Raw genomic sequence first — 18,132 nt, forward strand, 5'->3', positions numbered from 1 at the left:
GAAGAAAACTATATAAAACCATGTTGACGAGAGCCAGGAGGAGACGAGGCGCACCCCCACCATCCCCGGACTCGTCGCTCAGCTCCGCCTCGCCGTCGCCGGAACCCAACCACGAACCGGTGACAGCAGTAGCGTCGAGCTCGAGCGACGAATATTTCTCCCCACCGACGTCGCCGCCACCTGTACGTCGGCCGAGGAGAGGCCGGCCACCGACGGGCTTGGGAGCCAGGGGTCAACAGACCCCGGGACGGGTCCCCGCTGCCGGTGGTTGTGCGCGGCGCATGAAATGGACTCAAACAATAAATGAGAACGTCATGCGCGCGTACTACGGTGCTACGGAGGGAGGAACCAACCTCACTGCGTACCGTGAAAGGATGCTGTCGATGTTTCAGGTACTCGAGCCATCCGTCAACGTCTCGGCTCAACGACTCTCGGATCAGGTGCGGGTCATCCAACGCAATCGTAGATTGGACGAGGCTGCACTTGATCGGCTACGCTCAGAAGCACTGCGCAACCGTGTCGTCCCCGCCCCACCACAAGAGGTGGTACAAACACCTACAGCGTCACAAAATGTGACACCGACCACTCCTGCCGCTGGAGTGGAGGACGACAGGGTTGAACAAGTAAGTACTCAGTGCAATGAACGACTGAGGAGTGCTTTGGAGGATGCAATTCGTGAGTATAGATTTGCTCCTTTAAAACCAAAACTGCCACGTTTGCCCATGTGTGGAAGAAATAGGGCGCTGGTAAGCGCTCTGGATTCGCTACTTAAAACATATTTTGAAAGTAGCGAAAACCTCTATGATACACACTCGATTCTGTACTGTGGGGCAGTAGCAGCTTGTCGAGTGGCTAACGTCAGATTCTCGAATCTTGACGCAGCAGTCCGACCAAAACCAGCAGTACCAGCCTGGCAGTGCAGGATTGAACGTCGTATCAGTGAGGCCAGGGTGCTTATCGGCAAACTATCCTGCTTCAGGGATGGCAATACTCGTCCTAGAGTGATGCGCTTTGTAAGACGTGCATTTGTGGGGACTGAAACCAGCCCTCATGAATACATGTCACGTGTTACAGAGCGCATCGACTTCCTGAAGCAGAAAATCTACGCATGGGCAAATCGTATCAGGCGGTACAAAAAACGAGTAGAGCGATATACTCAGAATCGCATGTTCCAAAGAGATCAGAGATGGGTATATAGAAATTGGGAACGATCCAACCAAGATGTGACTGATGGGCGGCGACCGGATGATGAAGCCACTAACACATTTTGGCGCAACATCTGGTCGGTGCCTGTCAGCCACACAGAGTATGACTGGATCTGTGATGTTGAGCGAAGGTGTGAAACTGTGCCAGAGATGGAGGAGGTGATAATCACCTCCTCTGATGTGAGCAGTGCAGCCTGTTCGGTCCCAAATTGGAAATCACCGGGGCCAGACGGGCTGCACAACTTCTGGCTCAAATGGTTCACCAGTTCACACGCTCGCTTAGCATCGCAATTCCAGGCAGCTTTAGAAGCTGGATCGTTGCCCCAATTTCTAACAACAGGCGTTACCCATCTGCTCCATAAATCAGGTAGTTCCACTGAACCCAAAAATTATAGACCAATAACATGTTTACCAACGGTCTATAAACTTCTTACATCTATTTTGAGAACAAAAATAACAAAACATATTGAAAAACATTCCATTATGTCTGTATCTCAAAATGGATGTAGGAAGGGGTCTCGTGGAACTAAGGAGCTACTCCTCATTGATATGGTTGTAAGCCAACAGGTTCGTCGGTCCCGAAAGAATTTGTCTACATGCTGGATAGATTATAAAAAGGCATATGACTCTGTGCCACATACATGGCTCATGAGGGTGCTGGAGTTGTATAAGATAGATGCAACTCTACGCGCCTTCTTGCAGTCATGTATGAGGCAATGGAGTACTGTGCTTTGCTATCCGGGATGTAGACAAATCCAAGGGAGTGAAGAACCTGTAAGGATAGTGCGAGGAATATTCCAGGGTGACAGTCTGAGCCCACTATGGTTCTGCTTGGCCTTGAATCCTCTCAGTACTTTATTGGAGGCTTCAGGGCTAGGCTATCCTTTGCGGAGAAGGGGTCTAGTCATATCCCACTTGCTTTACATGGATGACCTCAAGTTGTTTGCTCCAAATAACAAACAACTGATGGAACTACTGAAAATAACTGAAAAATTTAGTAGTTCCATCAGAATGGAATTTGGAGTAGATAAATGTGCTGTCATGCATGTGAAGCGAGGAGGGATTGTGGAATCTGAGGGTCTAGAACTCTCAGATTTCACAAAACTAAGAGCGCTCTCCGCAAATGATACTTACAAGTACCTGGGTATGTCAGAGGGATTAGGCATTAATGGGCCGGACATGAAACAATCGTTACGGGAACGCTTCTTTGGCCGCCTGAATAAAGTGCTGAAAAGTTCATTATCAGGCGGAAACAAGGTGCGAGCCTATAACGGTTGGGTCATGCCGGTTCTGATGTATTCTTTTGGTATACTCAAGTGGACTCAGACTGAACTTGACACCCTGGATAGGCGAGTCCGAACACTGCTGACTGCAAATCGTATGCATCACCCTCGTTCATCGATCATGAGGTTGTATATCCCGCGGAAGTGTGGGGGTCGAGGCTTATTAAATGCTAAGACCCTTCATAACCGTGAGGTGTGCAACCTCAGGGAATATTTCCTGAAAGTAAACGAGGGTATGCATCGAGAAGTAGCAGCAATGGACAATGGATTCACTCCACTATCTTTAGCAAAAGAGAACTGGCGTAAACCTGTGGTACTGAGCGTCAATGACCGCAAGGAGGTATGGCATAGCAAGGAGCTCCACGGACGCTTCTTCCGGGCCCTTCATGGACCCAGTGTAGATTTTCTGGCGTCCGTATCTTGGCTACGATTCAGTAATCTCTTTGGAGAAACTGAAGGATTTGTCTTTGCAATTATGGACGAAGTTATCCTTACGAATAACTACCGGAAATATATTATTAAGGATGGGACCGTTGACATATGTCGGGCATGTCATAGTCCTGGTGAATCCATAAGACATATAATTTCTGGTTGTGGTCGTTTGGCTAATGGTGAATATTTGCATAGACATAATCAGGTGGCCAAGATTATCCACCAGCAACTTGCTTTGCACTACCAACTTGTTGAGTTTGAGGTTCCATACTACAAGTATGCGCCCGATCCAGTTCTCGAAAACGGCCATATCACGTTGTACTGGGATCGATCTATCATCACTGACAGGACTATTGTAGCCAATAAACCTGATATAGTGGTGATAGACCGACAAGCGCGCCGCACGATGATAATCGATATCACCATCCCTCATGACGAGAACCTCGTGAAAGCTGAAAAAGATAAACAAATAAAATATCTTGACTTGGCTCACGAGGTTGTCGACATGTGGAATGTGGATTCGGCTATCGTTGTGCCGATAGTCGTGTCGGCCAACGGATTAATACCCAACAGCCTCGACAACCACCTTAGGAGGCTGGGGTTAGGCGGATGGATCAAGGGCCTGATGCAGAAGGCAGTACTCCTCGAAACGGCACGTATTGTGAGGAGGTTTCTGTCTTTGGAGCCCTAACCACCGGTAGCTTGGACCATGCTCCCGCTACTGGTCGGCTCCTATTTTTATATTTTTAAATGTTATTTTGTTTTTTATTTTTATAAGTAATGTTTAAAAATATAATTTTAGAGTGTTATAAATAAATATATAAAATATGAATATTTAGTAGTACCTTGAACTGACATAATGTATGAATTTATACTTTACTTCCACGTAATCTAAATCACAAATATCGTTCACGACGTTTATTTCGGTGCTTAGGTAAATATTTTATGCAATTACCTGTACTTTTTCCAATGAATACATTTATCAATTTGTGGTATTTTATTTCGGCCACTAAGTAGAACATACAAGGTATCAAGTATAGATAGTGTACATAGTATCAGGACTACATTATAATAAGTTCAAAACATTCATTCAAATCAAAAACTATCCTTCTATCTTTGAACTTATCTTGCGACTAAACTTTTTCTAAATTTCACTTTAATAAAAAAAAACGGTCACCTTTGATTGGTGCTTATTTTTTTATTTTTTTTTTTTGATATAAAAAAGCAGTGCTGCAGAAATTATCCTGATAAACGTCTATCTCTACATGCGCAGTATACATAATTTTCAAACACATAACAATGACTCTAAACAAATATAGAATGTTTACTGCCCTAAAACAAAAACAAAAGGTTACGAGTGAACCACACAACGCCAACCTGTCAGGAGTTGACGACACCATGGTGTCGCACAAAAAGTGCTCCCTTAAGTGACTTCTGACGTAACACTTTTTGTCTACTGTTTATGACTTTCGTAAAGAGGAAGGAGATTTAGGAGCTACTCTTATAAGCGTATAATACATTTAGAATATTTTTATTTAAACTACGCTCATACAATCTAGATAACCGTGGCATCGCTATATCTAGGTGCTTAAACTAAAGTCAATTTTGTAAAAATGGTTTTAATAATCGTTTATATGAACTATCTTTATCTCTGGTAGGAAAAATCGTTTTCCCCACCGAGATAAGATAGATAAGCCATGATTAGAAACTTTAGCAGAACTATCCACTTATAATCATTTCCCGTCAGAAAATATAAAATGGGTTGGGCGGTCTCTTACTAAAATCCTCACTATTACGTGTGTCACACATGAATTGTGAGTTGCAGGAAATAAAATCTTACACCGTAAATACTTGAAATCCCTTAATCGAAAGATAGAATGAATTATTACAAACATTTTCAATCAATAACCAATCGAGCTCAAGAACGAATAATAAATCTAGGTACAAATAAACGAGAAAACATCAATTCAAAACTTTTGCGGCCAATGGCTGCCATTTTAGTAAGCGATTGAAACTTTAAAACACAGTTTTGACAGGAATCCGATTCGGCCCCAATCGCTCGAATGTTCTAGATATTGGAAATTAAGAATTTGACAGTATTGCCTTCCCAAATACAAAACTAGATTCGATTAAGGTCGAGAATCTATTCGAAATTAAAATACGCTTAGTCAGTAAGTCTTCTGAATTAAATTTAATTTTAAAGAGAAATCTAAGTATAGTTTGAGTGAGAATTAATTAGAGTTAAGGGTGGGAGACAAAACATCCTGCTTTGGGTATCAGTTAATTTCGAGGAATTTAGTGCAATTATTTAGAAGAACTTATTGGTTGAAAACTAGTCCTGCGTTGGAAAAATGTGATGTCAACGCAGAAATGTGGGATATCGATGCTTCGGCACGAATGGGCCGGGTCGACCTGAGTGATACCACGGCCTCACAGAAAACCGACGTGAAACGACGCTTGCATTTGGTTTCGTTGTGTGAGTAAAATTACCGGAGGCCCAATTTTTCCCTTTCCAGTCTTCCCAATCCCCGATTTCCCAACAACCCTTAAATGCCTAACCCCTAAAAGGCTGACAATGCAGTTGTAACACCCCTGGCCCTGGTGTTTCAAATGTTCATGGGCGACAGCGATTGCCTACCATCAGGTGATCCGTTGCGGGCTTATACCATAACATTAAAGTACAATTTAGCCTACCTTACTTATAATTCTATGTAAAATATAATAAATACAAACTACATCATCTTTCAAACAATGTACGGACCCAGTACTTAATTTACTTGAAGTTTTTAATAAAGAACCTTATCTTGTATTGCATACACCGTTGCTTCAACGATTAATTAGTAAAAGAGTACCCTCGTCCCTTTAAAGTACGGCGGCTAATTTAGTCCGAGATTATTATATTTTTAATGAACCCTGCTCGACTTAATTTTGACATAATTATGACATATTATCGTCGGACATTGAGAATTCAGAAGTTGTATTTTGTAAAGTAGCGTTTGTCAATGTCAAAGGTATGATTAAAATATCTATTTTTAGATATGGGTAAGCTCATTATGTACTTGCTATTTAGTGTATCGCCGCGCCAGCCGCTTATGATTATGAGCCCCGGTTGTGGCTTGAAAGCAGTTGAGCACCCTTGAAACGTCACGAGACTAATTAATTTACCTTGTATCGTATACAAAATCTTTAACATGAAATACTTGGATATTAGACAGATATATAATAATGAGATCTTATGTTAATGACAACGTTTGATCACTTCTTAATTAGCTGTTAAGATATTTAAGCATCACAATTTTCTTCTTTTTTTACGGTCGCCATCTTAGTTGGTATAAAATAATTATTACTGGAGTAAATTTTCCGACGACATAACGAGCGAAGGAGATTAACTTTTAAGAGTTTCACGTGGAAGTTTGAAAATTAATTGCACGAAACTGGGACATACTCTATATCCTAGCTAACACAATTAGTCGACATACGACGTTTAATTTAATTAATCGTGTTATAATAATTATTAATTTAGTTATTACTAGTGGTCGCCTAGTGGCCGAAATTCGACCATATATGATTTAATTTACAATACCACTTAACGTACGTTGAAGGATAATTTTTATTTAATTCAAACTCTTTTATAAAACTCTTTTCATATGAGACGTGACAATATCATAGCAATGTCTATCGATTTTGACGTTTTGTCAAATACGATCAGATACTATGCATGTGTGTGTAATGTTTTATTTATTGATTTAAAGTACTTTATAAGCATTATTTTTGAAAAATATTAGCGCTATGCACTTCTCCTACACATAAACTATAAGTATACCAAATTTTATGCTCCTACGTCCGCGCAATTTTCGTAAAATGTGGTCCAAAGTTTTTGCATCACGTATTAATATATAGATTTTATTGTCAACCTCTTCAAGTTAATTAGTAATTATCTCATAACATGCATGATATTTCTCAAAATCTTTGGATGTGTATAAATTATATTATATAAATACTAAACATAATGTTTTTTGGCTTACATACGTAACTATTTAACGAGTGGACTAGTTTCAAGTCATGCTAGAGCTTTATATTCATAAGGAGCATTCCGCGACCCACGACGCGTCGACGGTCCCGCTGCTCGGACGGACTCTTTGGACATGTCTAGTGTTCAAGCTATGTTGTAATGTAGCTCCTAATCTTAGCCCGATATCACTGTAACTTTAATACTAGTTTGATTTATGTTTAAATTAATTGAAACGAGAGCGCGTTCGGCGCTATGATTGGCCGGCTCGAATAAACCAACCAATCAGAGTACTAAGGGTACTGATTTACACTGCATCAAATCATAGGATAGACTAGACAAATATTAAACTTTCAAGTTAAGACTTCCACTCATTAGTAGAAGATAATTATAATTTTATTTCAAAATATTAAAAAAATCATCTTGTAAAACAAGATAACTCAGCTCTGATACCAAATAGTGCAACACAACCAATGATCAATGCAACCATTTATTTCAACACATATACAATTTGATTTTACAACAACATATACCACGATATGTATGTAGTTAAATTTTACATGGCCATAGTATGATTACGAGCTCGACTGGTTCAAACTTGGAGTAGCGATCCGGTAATTTATTCATAGATTGTCATTCACGCGTGTTAAACCGTTTAGCGCTAACTAAACTAACCTTTGGTTAAGTAACGGTGTCGAAGGGATTTGGTTTAAACTATACACTGGTAGTTTGGGACCTGGGTGTGGTTTAAAGCTGCATCTAGCTACTGCTGGGTGACAAGCAGTAGTCTCTTTTTTTTATTGGGACAAGCCCGCTACTGCCTCTCACTAATCGTAGCAGTCTGTTGACAAGAATGAGGATTATGGTAACTGTATTTTAAAACTATGTACCTTATACCAGCCCCTATCACCCAAGTCAGCTGATACCCTGTTTGTAATAAAATTGTGCTCAGACAGAAATATGACTTAGCTACATATCAAAAATGAGTGTTAGATACATTTAATTTTCCTAAAAGAACATTTTACTGCCACATCTAAAGCATACTTTATTGGCATACTTAAAACATATTCCCTGCATAAATTGTAAAAACAAAAATAAAACTTTACTCAGTAAAGTCTAATTCGTTTGTAACTTCGTAACTTATAAAAGAAAATCAACAAAAACATTTGTAAGTACCCGTATAAACATAAATTCGGAAAACTTATTCCTGTCACAGGGTCTATAAAAACAATCACGTAGGTACCTAGTACCGATAGCAACGCAATGCTAGAAAGCTTTTCGAAATAATAAAAAAAATCTGACTGATCTCCTGGTGGTTAGCAATCGTCGCAGTCCGTGGACACCCGAAACACCAGAGGCGTTACTAGTGCGTTGTCGGTCTTTTGGGGGTTAGGAATTTATGTGTTGTTGGGGAATCGGGGAATGGGAAGTTGGTTAGCTGGGCCTCTGATAATGCCATTCATACAACGAAACACAACGCAAGCATTGTTTCACGTCGGTTTTCTGTGAGGCCGTGATATCACTCCGGTCGAGCAGGCCCAGGCATGGCTCTCCCACACTTTATCACATTAATGTCATCTAGAAAACACAAACAGCCCAATTTAAAAAACAAGTACTTAAACCTAATGTATAAAAATTACGACAAAACTTTTCTTGCAGACAGTACCAAATAAATCTTAGAAAAACCTCGCTTATTTTTCACAAACACTAGCTGTGTGGAGGAGCAAAAATATTTTCCTCGCATTATGACTTGCTAAGTCATTGACCTCTCAGGAACAAGAATAGATTTTTCAGCGGTTTTACGATGAAATTGTTAATAATTCTTAATGCACGCTTTATTACACCTGGAAGCATCTGTCGATAGCACCGCGTTCTATTGCGTCATAAAAATATTATGACTGCAAATGTGGGTCATGATCAAACTTGTAACAATTTTTTTAAACACGTTTTATGCCCCAATATTTTGTGTCTGCAAATTCTTTGTCGATCTTTTTATATATCCTGTCGTTACCAGCGATCTTGTTTGATAGTCTTCTTGTTAGGATACGAGTACAATACGTTTCGCAAAGGTATGAAGATGGCATTCAAATAAAATATGAAGTAGGAATCTACACATTACGTGTTTATTCCTACTTTATATTACATATTTTAACAAAGCCATTATTTTTAGCTGTGTTCATAAAACATATTATAATATGTGAGAGTTATAACTCTATCTTACTCAACTGGTCCGGGATACGAAATTTCTTCTCTATTGTAATCTTCAAATACAACATGGGAGGTAGCTCCCATTAAAAGCCATTTAACACTTTATTTATAACTGATCACCCAGATATAACCGCGCAAATCTAGCAAGCAATTAAGATAAAACATTTAGAAAATCACACAAAATCCAAAATGTAATCCCAATATTATCACCCAATCTTTACATTGTACAAAATTCTTCCTTCTCTATGTAATATTAGATTTCCGATGTCCTCGTTAAGCTAACATCTCTGAAAGAATGTCCCAAATCGGTTGAGTGGTTTTGTAGGTTACTCGACATAACTATGAAAGAATAGAACAGATATATTAACTGAATAGGATATCCTCATTCTTTTCATAGTGTCATATACGTATCTTAATAGTTAGGACAGGTCATCTATTTTTGTTAATAAGATAAAATTGGTACAGTTAAGCTAACAAAAATCCAATTAGTTAGATATAACGGGATAGAATAACCATTTTATGATATAAACCTGTAAACGAGCAAACAGATCACCTGATGATAAGCAATCGCCGCCGCCCATGGACACCCGAAACACCAGAGAGGTTATAAGTGCGTTGCCGGCCATTTGGAGGTTAAGAATTTGTTAGGGAATCGGGGGTTGGGAAGATTGGAAAGGGGAAAAGAAAAAAATTGCACCTCCGGTAACCTCACTCATACAACGAAACACAACGCAAGCGTTGTTTCACATCGGTTTTCTATGAGGCCATTCATGCCGAAGTATGGCTCCCACACCTGAGCCGTGCCTTATAACACCATGCCTGTTAAGTATAGATCTAGAGAGAGAACCATATTTTCCATTTTCCCTTTAAGCACAATTAGCAACGAAAACTAAGGTATATAGAATCAAATTGATTCCATTATTCCTTAGAATTAGAAGGAAGAAACTACATACAATTAACCTCAAATCACGAGATTGATAACCTTATTTTTCCACTAGCTTGTGAGGATACACAGATGGATGGAGTACAGATGTGTACAGTAACACATCTGTACTCCATCCATCTGTGTATCCTCAACCTGTAGCAATGTTGTGTAACCATACAAAAACCTGTACAAAATCTCCTGTACAGCCATTCAAAAAGTGTGACAAAACAGGCTTGACCCCCAAAGAACCCAAATCGTGTAGTAAATGACCCCCTGACAGGGGGCATTCTTTATCGCCTTCTCCCGGTCACACAGTTTTTATTGAGAACGTGAGACCCCGTAGGTTTTCCTCTTTTTAAGCTCAATATAAATCGTTTTCGCTAATAAAACTTAAGAGAATGCTTGCTGAATTGTCAAGTGAGATAAATATTTATAGATACTAAAACAAAAGGTCTTATACTTGAAACTAATGCTACTTTTTATATCTAAATGTATCTTTAATCAAGGTCCGTAGTAAAAAGTTAAAAGTACGGACCAACAAATGTGTTTGTTAACTTTTTAGTTTTTACCAATTCAAACAATACTTTACATATAGTTTTTTTTAAGAGGGGTGGAGGAATCGTCCAATGACTTCTTCAGCCTTGAGCAAGGCAAGAGGGAGTGTCTGATCTCAGATTCTTACTGACTAAAAAACCACGTTCATACTCCTGGTTTTTGGGCCGGAGCACCGGTAACTTGCTAGGCAGTCCGCAACTCCATGTACATATAGTTAAGAGTACAACGAAGATAATAGGCCATATTTCATCCCCAAAAACCCAGACAAAGCCGCATGTAAAACTAGCGTTATATAAAGGTTCGTAATATAAGGGGTATGCGTTATAAAGGTTGACTGCTTCATTGATCAATGCTTCGCTAGCCAAGCAGGTGTTACTTGACTCGATCCCTGAATTGGACCTTCGAATTACTTAAAATGTATTGCTTTTCTAAGGTCACCCTTATTGCAATTGGATTCATAATTATTTATTTATTATTATTATGTTAACACGGTTTAAAACCAATTACATTGACATATACAAAAAAAAGGAATTATAAAATTGTAAGAAGAAGAAAAGCATGAATAAGACTTCGCAATAAAATAAGTAAAACAAAAAAAAACAATCCGCCGATCTCCGTTTCGCCATCACAGATTTTTCCTGTTTTCCCTGAATTTTCTTTGCTATTTGCTATAAACCTCACGGAGCCCGAGATCTTTCCAACGAATTCAAAACCGTGGAAATCGGTTCAATAGGTTTTAAAGTTTTAGCATCAAGAAGGAAAACCCGACTTATTTTTATATTATAGACTAGCTTTTGCCCGCGACTTCGTTCGCGTGGAATAGTGACTTCCGGCAAATTTTTTGTTTTAACCACATAGTTCCCGATCTCGCGGGATCTCTTAAAAAATGAGATGTGGAAGATATTCCAGGGAACTCTTCAAAAATCAACATAATGAGCTCTGCGTTTGAATTTAATAGATGTATACTCACTTAGGGCATTGAAAAAATAGTTTAAAAACGGACTTAAACTAACTTAAAACCAAAGAAAGCTACGAATTACGAATTTATAACAATTAAAAAAGAAACTATATTACAACCTATCCTCTATGCTATAATAACCAAGCTTAAACTAAATAATATAAAAGAAACGACTTAAATCTAATCTAATTAATTTATAAATTAGACTTACAATTTTATTAAAAAAACTAACTACAGTAACTACTAATAATCGATATCGATATCAAACTAAACCTACGTTAAATAGTTTAACCAAAAAACCAGGAAAACCCAACAAATAAACTTATTAATTGACAAATACAACGAAACCAATTTAGAATATACGAAACAGCAGGACCACTACAGACAAATAATCATACGACTGATAATACACTTTTTCTACGATAGTACCGAAGCGCTCGGCCGATACCCAACCAAATGAATGTAACGAAACCATAGCGCGATCTATTTCGATCCCAACGCCATTTATCGAGGATAAAGACAACTTGGATTATTTATTTATACTCCGTTCGGGCATTTTCTTTGTACTAAAAGTTTAATTATATTGATATTATTTTTTTCATACCTTTTTACTATTTATTTACTTTTTTCGATGAATTAAAACAATAACATGAACCGAAGTCGTGTAACGATCGACATAGAATTATCTATACTCCGTTAGAGCATTTTCTTTGTACTAAATGTTTTATTATATTGATACTATTTTTTTCATACCTTTTTACTATTTATTTACTTTTTTTCGATAAATTAAAACAATAACATGAACCGAAGTCGTGTAACGATCGACATAGAATTATTTATAAATAATTTATTTCTTATTTTTATTTTTTGATTTTTGAAATAAAAATATATCTATGTCCTTTCTAAGGTTCTAAACTATATCTGTACCAAATTTCAACCAAATCCGTCAAATAGTTGCGGAGATTAATGGTATAAGCATAGAATGTTCGACGTGATTCTTTAATTTGACATAACTTTTTTATTTATGAACCGATTGACATGAAACAAACACTAAATGTAAATTTAAGCATCCCACAATATATTCGTGAAAACCGCATCCAACTCGGATCAGCCGTTTCTGAGATTAGCGCGCACAGACGAACAGACAAACAGACAAACAGACAAACAGACAAACAGACAAACAGACAAAAAAAAAGTTAATTACATTTTTGGGTTCGACATCGACATAACAATAACCCCTGCTATTTTTTTTATTTTTATTTTCAATGTACAGACAGCACTTTTCTACGATTTTATTATATGTATAGACTAGCAAACCAGGCGAACTCCGTTTCGCCACCAATTTCCCTGTCTTCTGGTTTTTTTCTTAAATTTTTCCTGTTTTTTTTTTTTGCTATAAACCTCACGGAGCCCGAGACCTTTCCAACGAATGCAAAACCGTGGAAATCGGTTCGTGCATTCTGGAGTTATAGCGTCAGAAAGGAAAACCCGACTTATTTTTATATAATAGATTATACAATACACATAAACGTAGAGCAACAAAAAGAAAGAATATTTATACAGACTATAGGCAGACACTTTTAATAGCTCTAAATATCTAGCTTTCAATTATGTAGAAAAGTCTATAATACTAAATACATCTACTTTTTATATGAGCGCGTGAATAAAATAAAAATTGCTCTATACAATATTATGTAAAACCATGAGTTTCATCCAAGAAAATTAATATTCTGCAAGAAATACCCGTGGGAGTAATTCTAGACAACGAACTTGCAAGCAAAGTGCTTCTATTACCTAGATAATCCTATGTTTTCTATGCGTTACATTATAGCGATACATTTTCTTATATCAAAGCTGAAATTCAAAATGCACTTTATAAAATGAAACACTCTATTTTTACAGGTATTACATTATTAGTCTCATGTAATAATGGACGAGTTGCAAGATTCGTGTCAAAGTCAAAGCATTTATTTCAATTAATCCTAAATTAGGCACTATTGAAACGTCAAATTGAATTATCCGTCAGTCTGTCTGTCAGTGAAGCTAGGTGCTCGTTCCAAAGTGTAGCTTCGAATGGAAAAGAACCAACAAGAAACTCCATCGTTACTCTTTTGTTAAAACAAACGTACTCTTTTGTCGTGAAAACCATTTGTGAATTTCCCGGGAATCAAACCTGAGATCATTTATCGAACTACACCAAAGAGTAACAAGTAGCAATATATTATTTCTGCCATTGATTAAAATATGGTGAAAATTAAGTTCCAAATAATTTATTAGACACGCAAGCAAGAAAAATGTTCGAAGGTGTTGGCTAGGCAATAATTCTGTCTACGATATTATTTATATAGCCATAAATATACCGTTAACTATTACTAGTTAAAGCAAAACAACTATTTTAGAGATAGAAATCGACTAGTGTTAACTAGATGTTAGGAATTATTTCTTCGAAAATGACGTTGTAAACAGAGTTCAAAATGCTAGTATTGAATAATAAATATGCGTCATAATGCGTGCATACCTAAATTACATAAGTGCATGTTGAACGATAGTGGTTTCTTTGTAAACAGATCCAAGAATTCGTCGAAAGTAATAAATACCTGCCATGCCATTTTTGATAAAAAAAATCTTTATTCATACCTTATTTTTCTACTAGTTTCTGTAATCAATTTCGCTTGCATGCTTCTTGAATAAAAAGCCCATATATTATTGCAGACTATAATCTACCTCTGTTCCAAATTCAATCTTGATCCCTTCAGCCGTTTTGACATAAATGAGTAACACATACACATTTGTTAGCTAAAAACAACGGTTTAAAATTACTCTCGTAATTATTCTGAGCAACTCTACTAGTTTCGAGTCACAGAGAGACGCTTCATCAGACAGTGACTCGAAACTAGTACCTATAAGTAGGTATACATTTTCTCAGAATATTTATGTGAGTGGAGTTAAGTCTCACAATAGTTTTTATAAGAAATAATATTAAGTAAGAATAAGTAAGTTGAATAGCTCTCTATATCTCTTTATTAAACCATTATGTTTATTTACTATATATTGTATACTAGTTACATCTACAGTATAGAATTCCCGGTGGGATAAGCACTGCGCTGCATGCAACGAATTCTATTTCCACGCGAAACCACTATTTCGGAGACATATGACGATTCCCAGTACACTGAAACTGGAATTGTACATTACTAGATGTATCTATGACAATGCGCTCACACATATTATACCTATATAGGTTATAATCTGGAGCTGTAAACTACCTAGCGGGTTTACCGGAGCCCCGGCTCGAAAAGTAGGAACGGGGTGGTTTTTAGTCAGTCAGAGTCTAACACTCCCTCTCGCCTCGCCCAAGACGAGAAAAGACATTGGGCGATTTTCTCCCCTAAAAAAAATATCTATTACCTATACATGTAAAAATAACCCGGGTTTTCCTTCGTGACGCTATAACTCCAGAACGCACTTGGAAAGGTCTCGGGCTCCGTGAGGTTTATAGCAAAGAAAATTCAGGAAAAATTCAAGAGAAAAGCAGGAAAACAGAGAAAATCATTGGTGGCGAAACGGAGTTCGCCGGGTTTGCTAGTAGGTATATATTACAAAGAACTCTTAACGAAACTATAGAAAATTCGGTTGCATAATATTCTCACCGTTCATAGTTATACGAACAACAAACGTTACGTCCAAACCTACTTAGTAAGCGCAATAAATTTTACAATTTCAAACTTGCAAATGTATCATTGGGAAATGTAAATAAATTCCACATCTACAGTTCCTGGTCACATTATTAGACGCACCCACAGTTTCTTAATAGTTCATTATTTAGATATATAGAGTTTATTGGACGTCGCATTATGTTTTATATCTCAAAACCTTCCTTGACAAATGGTATATGTATCCTAGAAAAAAAAAGGATTGTTTTCAATTAGAACAGTACTTCCGGGGATAAACACGTTTAAACAAACAATGTGTTCAAGTTTTGCTATATTGAAAATAAATACAAATATAATAAATTTCCTCTTTAAATATACCTATATCCCTCATATGCTTAACCATAAAAGTACCAAATATAAACAGAGCGTACTCATTTTGATGAAACAAATTGAACAAAAATCCACACTGTGCCTTGTACTTATTATTCTGTGACTGTGCCTAATAATTTGGCCAGAAACTGTACGAGTATCGTTCAATCGATTCCATCAATCAAATCTATCAATAAAGTAATCCGTACAATATCGCGATAGTTTTCATTTCCTTATATACCTTAGTTACTTTAGCTCAAGATACCAGTCTCAATCTTTGAGCTATCGACATTCTATAGCCAAGAAATCGACCTCTGACAAGCTTTTACAATATTGGTATTCCTGATCTAACCGGCGAACATGAAAGCGGAAATTTGAAAAGTGGATTTCTGTGAGATTTTAAGGTATTATGGCTAGATGTAGAAACGGGCGTGAAAGACGTTATAGAAAGATTATCGTATTGTTGATGTGTTGAAAGTTTGTCTATTTAAGACTGATAGATAAAGTACTATCGAAAATGCTGGTGGTCCTTTATAAGTGTCAACATCATCATGATTTACGTCTATAAACGACCATTTATGGTGTATTAGCTTCTGCCAGCGGCTTTGCCCATGGAAAAAGTATCCTATCCCTAATAAACAGTTCATATCCTGTCTGTATACCAAATTTCATCAAAATCCATTCAATAGTTTCAGTGTGATTGCCGGACAAACATCTAAACAAACTTTCACATTTATAAGATTAGCGTGATTGTCTGTAAGATAGCGTTCTTGATATCTAAACAATACGAGGGCAATACACTTTGGTGAATGTAGAAAAACAAACTGGAAAAATCAGGATTTTCCAGGAACGATAACTAGCACAAGCTAGTTTAAGATAAATGTGCCACACTATCACAATAAACGATTGAATGGATATGCGATATTGGGTCAGTAGCCTGTTAGGCACCACTAATATATCTTCGCATGACGTCATTGGCTTGTGAATGAAACTAACCTAACAACGGATAAATCTGATGGGGCATGGGGCCGATGCCCTTACCGATAGCGGTTTGCAGATTGGATGTCTTACCGCGAAGGAGCGGTTTGGGCACTTACCTAATACCGCACTTACGTAGTGCCTTGATAGTAATATCTACAGTTCAGGGACTTATCTACAACTACATGATTGGCGCGATGGCTGGGCAACCGGCTGCCACGCAGCGTTCAATTCCCGCAAGGAATAACTCTTTGTGTGATCCGCAAATTATTGTTTTCGGTCTGGGTGTCTGTGTGAACTCGTTTGATTGAATTCTAGAATGGGGCAATGATTCTTAAAAAAGAATTGAATTAGATATAGCATTGCATATACGACAATCTTAAAACTCGTTACAATACCTACTTATCGTAAAAAAACGAAAGATTTCGGTATTATTCAAGCAAAAAGCATATAAAATTTTACACCTAAACTCTGCTTACTACAGTACAATATGTCTTTTACCACATACTTCACTTTTACAACAAAATAAGGTGCAATTTAGCATGAAAACACTAAAACTAAAAATGCATAACCTCTAACTTTATATTCATATCACTGTGAATTTCTAGGACATAAACTGCAGACGATATTCACCTTTATTGTCGGTACATAAATCTCCTTAAGATGCAGGTACTTGGAGCAAGATTTATTTTAGTACAGTGACGCATCTCGTGCATAGCTTCCTATAGGTCCAACAATGTACTGTTTACGATTGCAACCAAATTTATACGTTAGCCAATAAAACCAGATTTACACTGCAAAGTTGTTTACGTGTTGTGTTGAGAAGAAAGTAAGTTGTGTAGTTACAATGTTGTTGATGTTGTATGATAGTTTTGAGGTGAACAAATTTAATCCGACTAATAATAGAAATTAGAAAGCTCTAAACAGAGTGGAGTAGAAGGGAGGTTTTTTAAGGGTTTCCCCTTAATCACCCAATGTTTTCTCTCGCCTTGGGCAAGGCAAGAGGGAGTGTCAGACTCAAACTAACTAAAAACCACCCCGTTCCTACTCCTGTTATTTGAGCCTGAACCCCGGTAAACCCGTTAAGTAGTCCGCAGTTCCGAGTCGGACAGAGAGGCCTTTAGCCTGTACGGCGAAAAATAATAATAAAAAAATAAAATAATTAATATTATACCTAATCACGTCAAAACAGCTCAAGGGATCGAGATGAAGTTTGGAACAGGAGTAGATTATGGTCTGGAACAACACGTAGTCCAATTTTTATTCAACGCGAACGCGGGCGAAGCTGCTGGCAGGAGCTAGTAAGAAATAAATAGTTATTCCAAATACTTAGACACCGTTTTACCAATTTTTAAATTTATAGAACAGATAAATTACTCACATTCTCCTAGGTTAGGAATTTCTAGTAATTTCAAATTCTACATTTACACATTGTTTACAACTAATCAATTTTCTGTAAAATATTTTAGTTCTACAGGTTATGGAATTGTGTTTGTGTTACAAAATCACTGAAAACTGAATGTTTCAGCTTTAGCTTAGTAGTTTTTCTCGTACAAT

The 18,132-nt window shown here is 37.3% G+C and overlaps 2 protein-coding genes across 4 annotated transcripts in view; one reads left to right on the forward strand and one right to left on the reverse strand.

The window, feature by feature from the left end:
* Positions 1-18,132, reverse strand: part of LOC118263955 (uncharacterized) — a 288,611-nt gene that overhangs the window by 253,572 nt on the left and 16,907 nt on the right. The window lies entirely within an intron of this gene.
* LOC118263736 (uncharacterized) lies at positions 21-10,221 on the forward strand. Its single transcript, XM_050705134.1, has 2 exons — positions 21-1,572; positions 10,136-10,221. Exons 1-2 carry the CDS (start codon positions 21-23, stop codon positions 10,219-10,221), a joined length of 1,638 nt encoding a protein of 545 aa, XP_050561091.1.

The sequence above is a fragment of the Spodoptera frugiperda genome, chromosome 26 (genome assembly GCF_023101765.2).
Source record: "Spodoptera frugiperda isolate SF20-4 chromosome 26, AGI-APGP_CSIRO_Sfru_2.0, whole genome shotgun sequence".
Lineage (NCBI taxonomy): Eukaryota > Metazoa > Arthropoda > Insecta > Lepidoptera > Noctuidae > Spodoptera > Spodoptera frugiperda.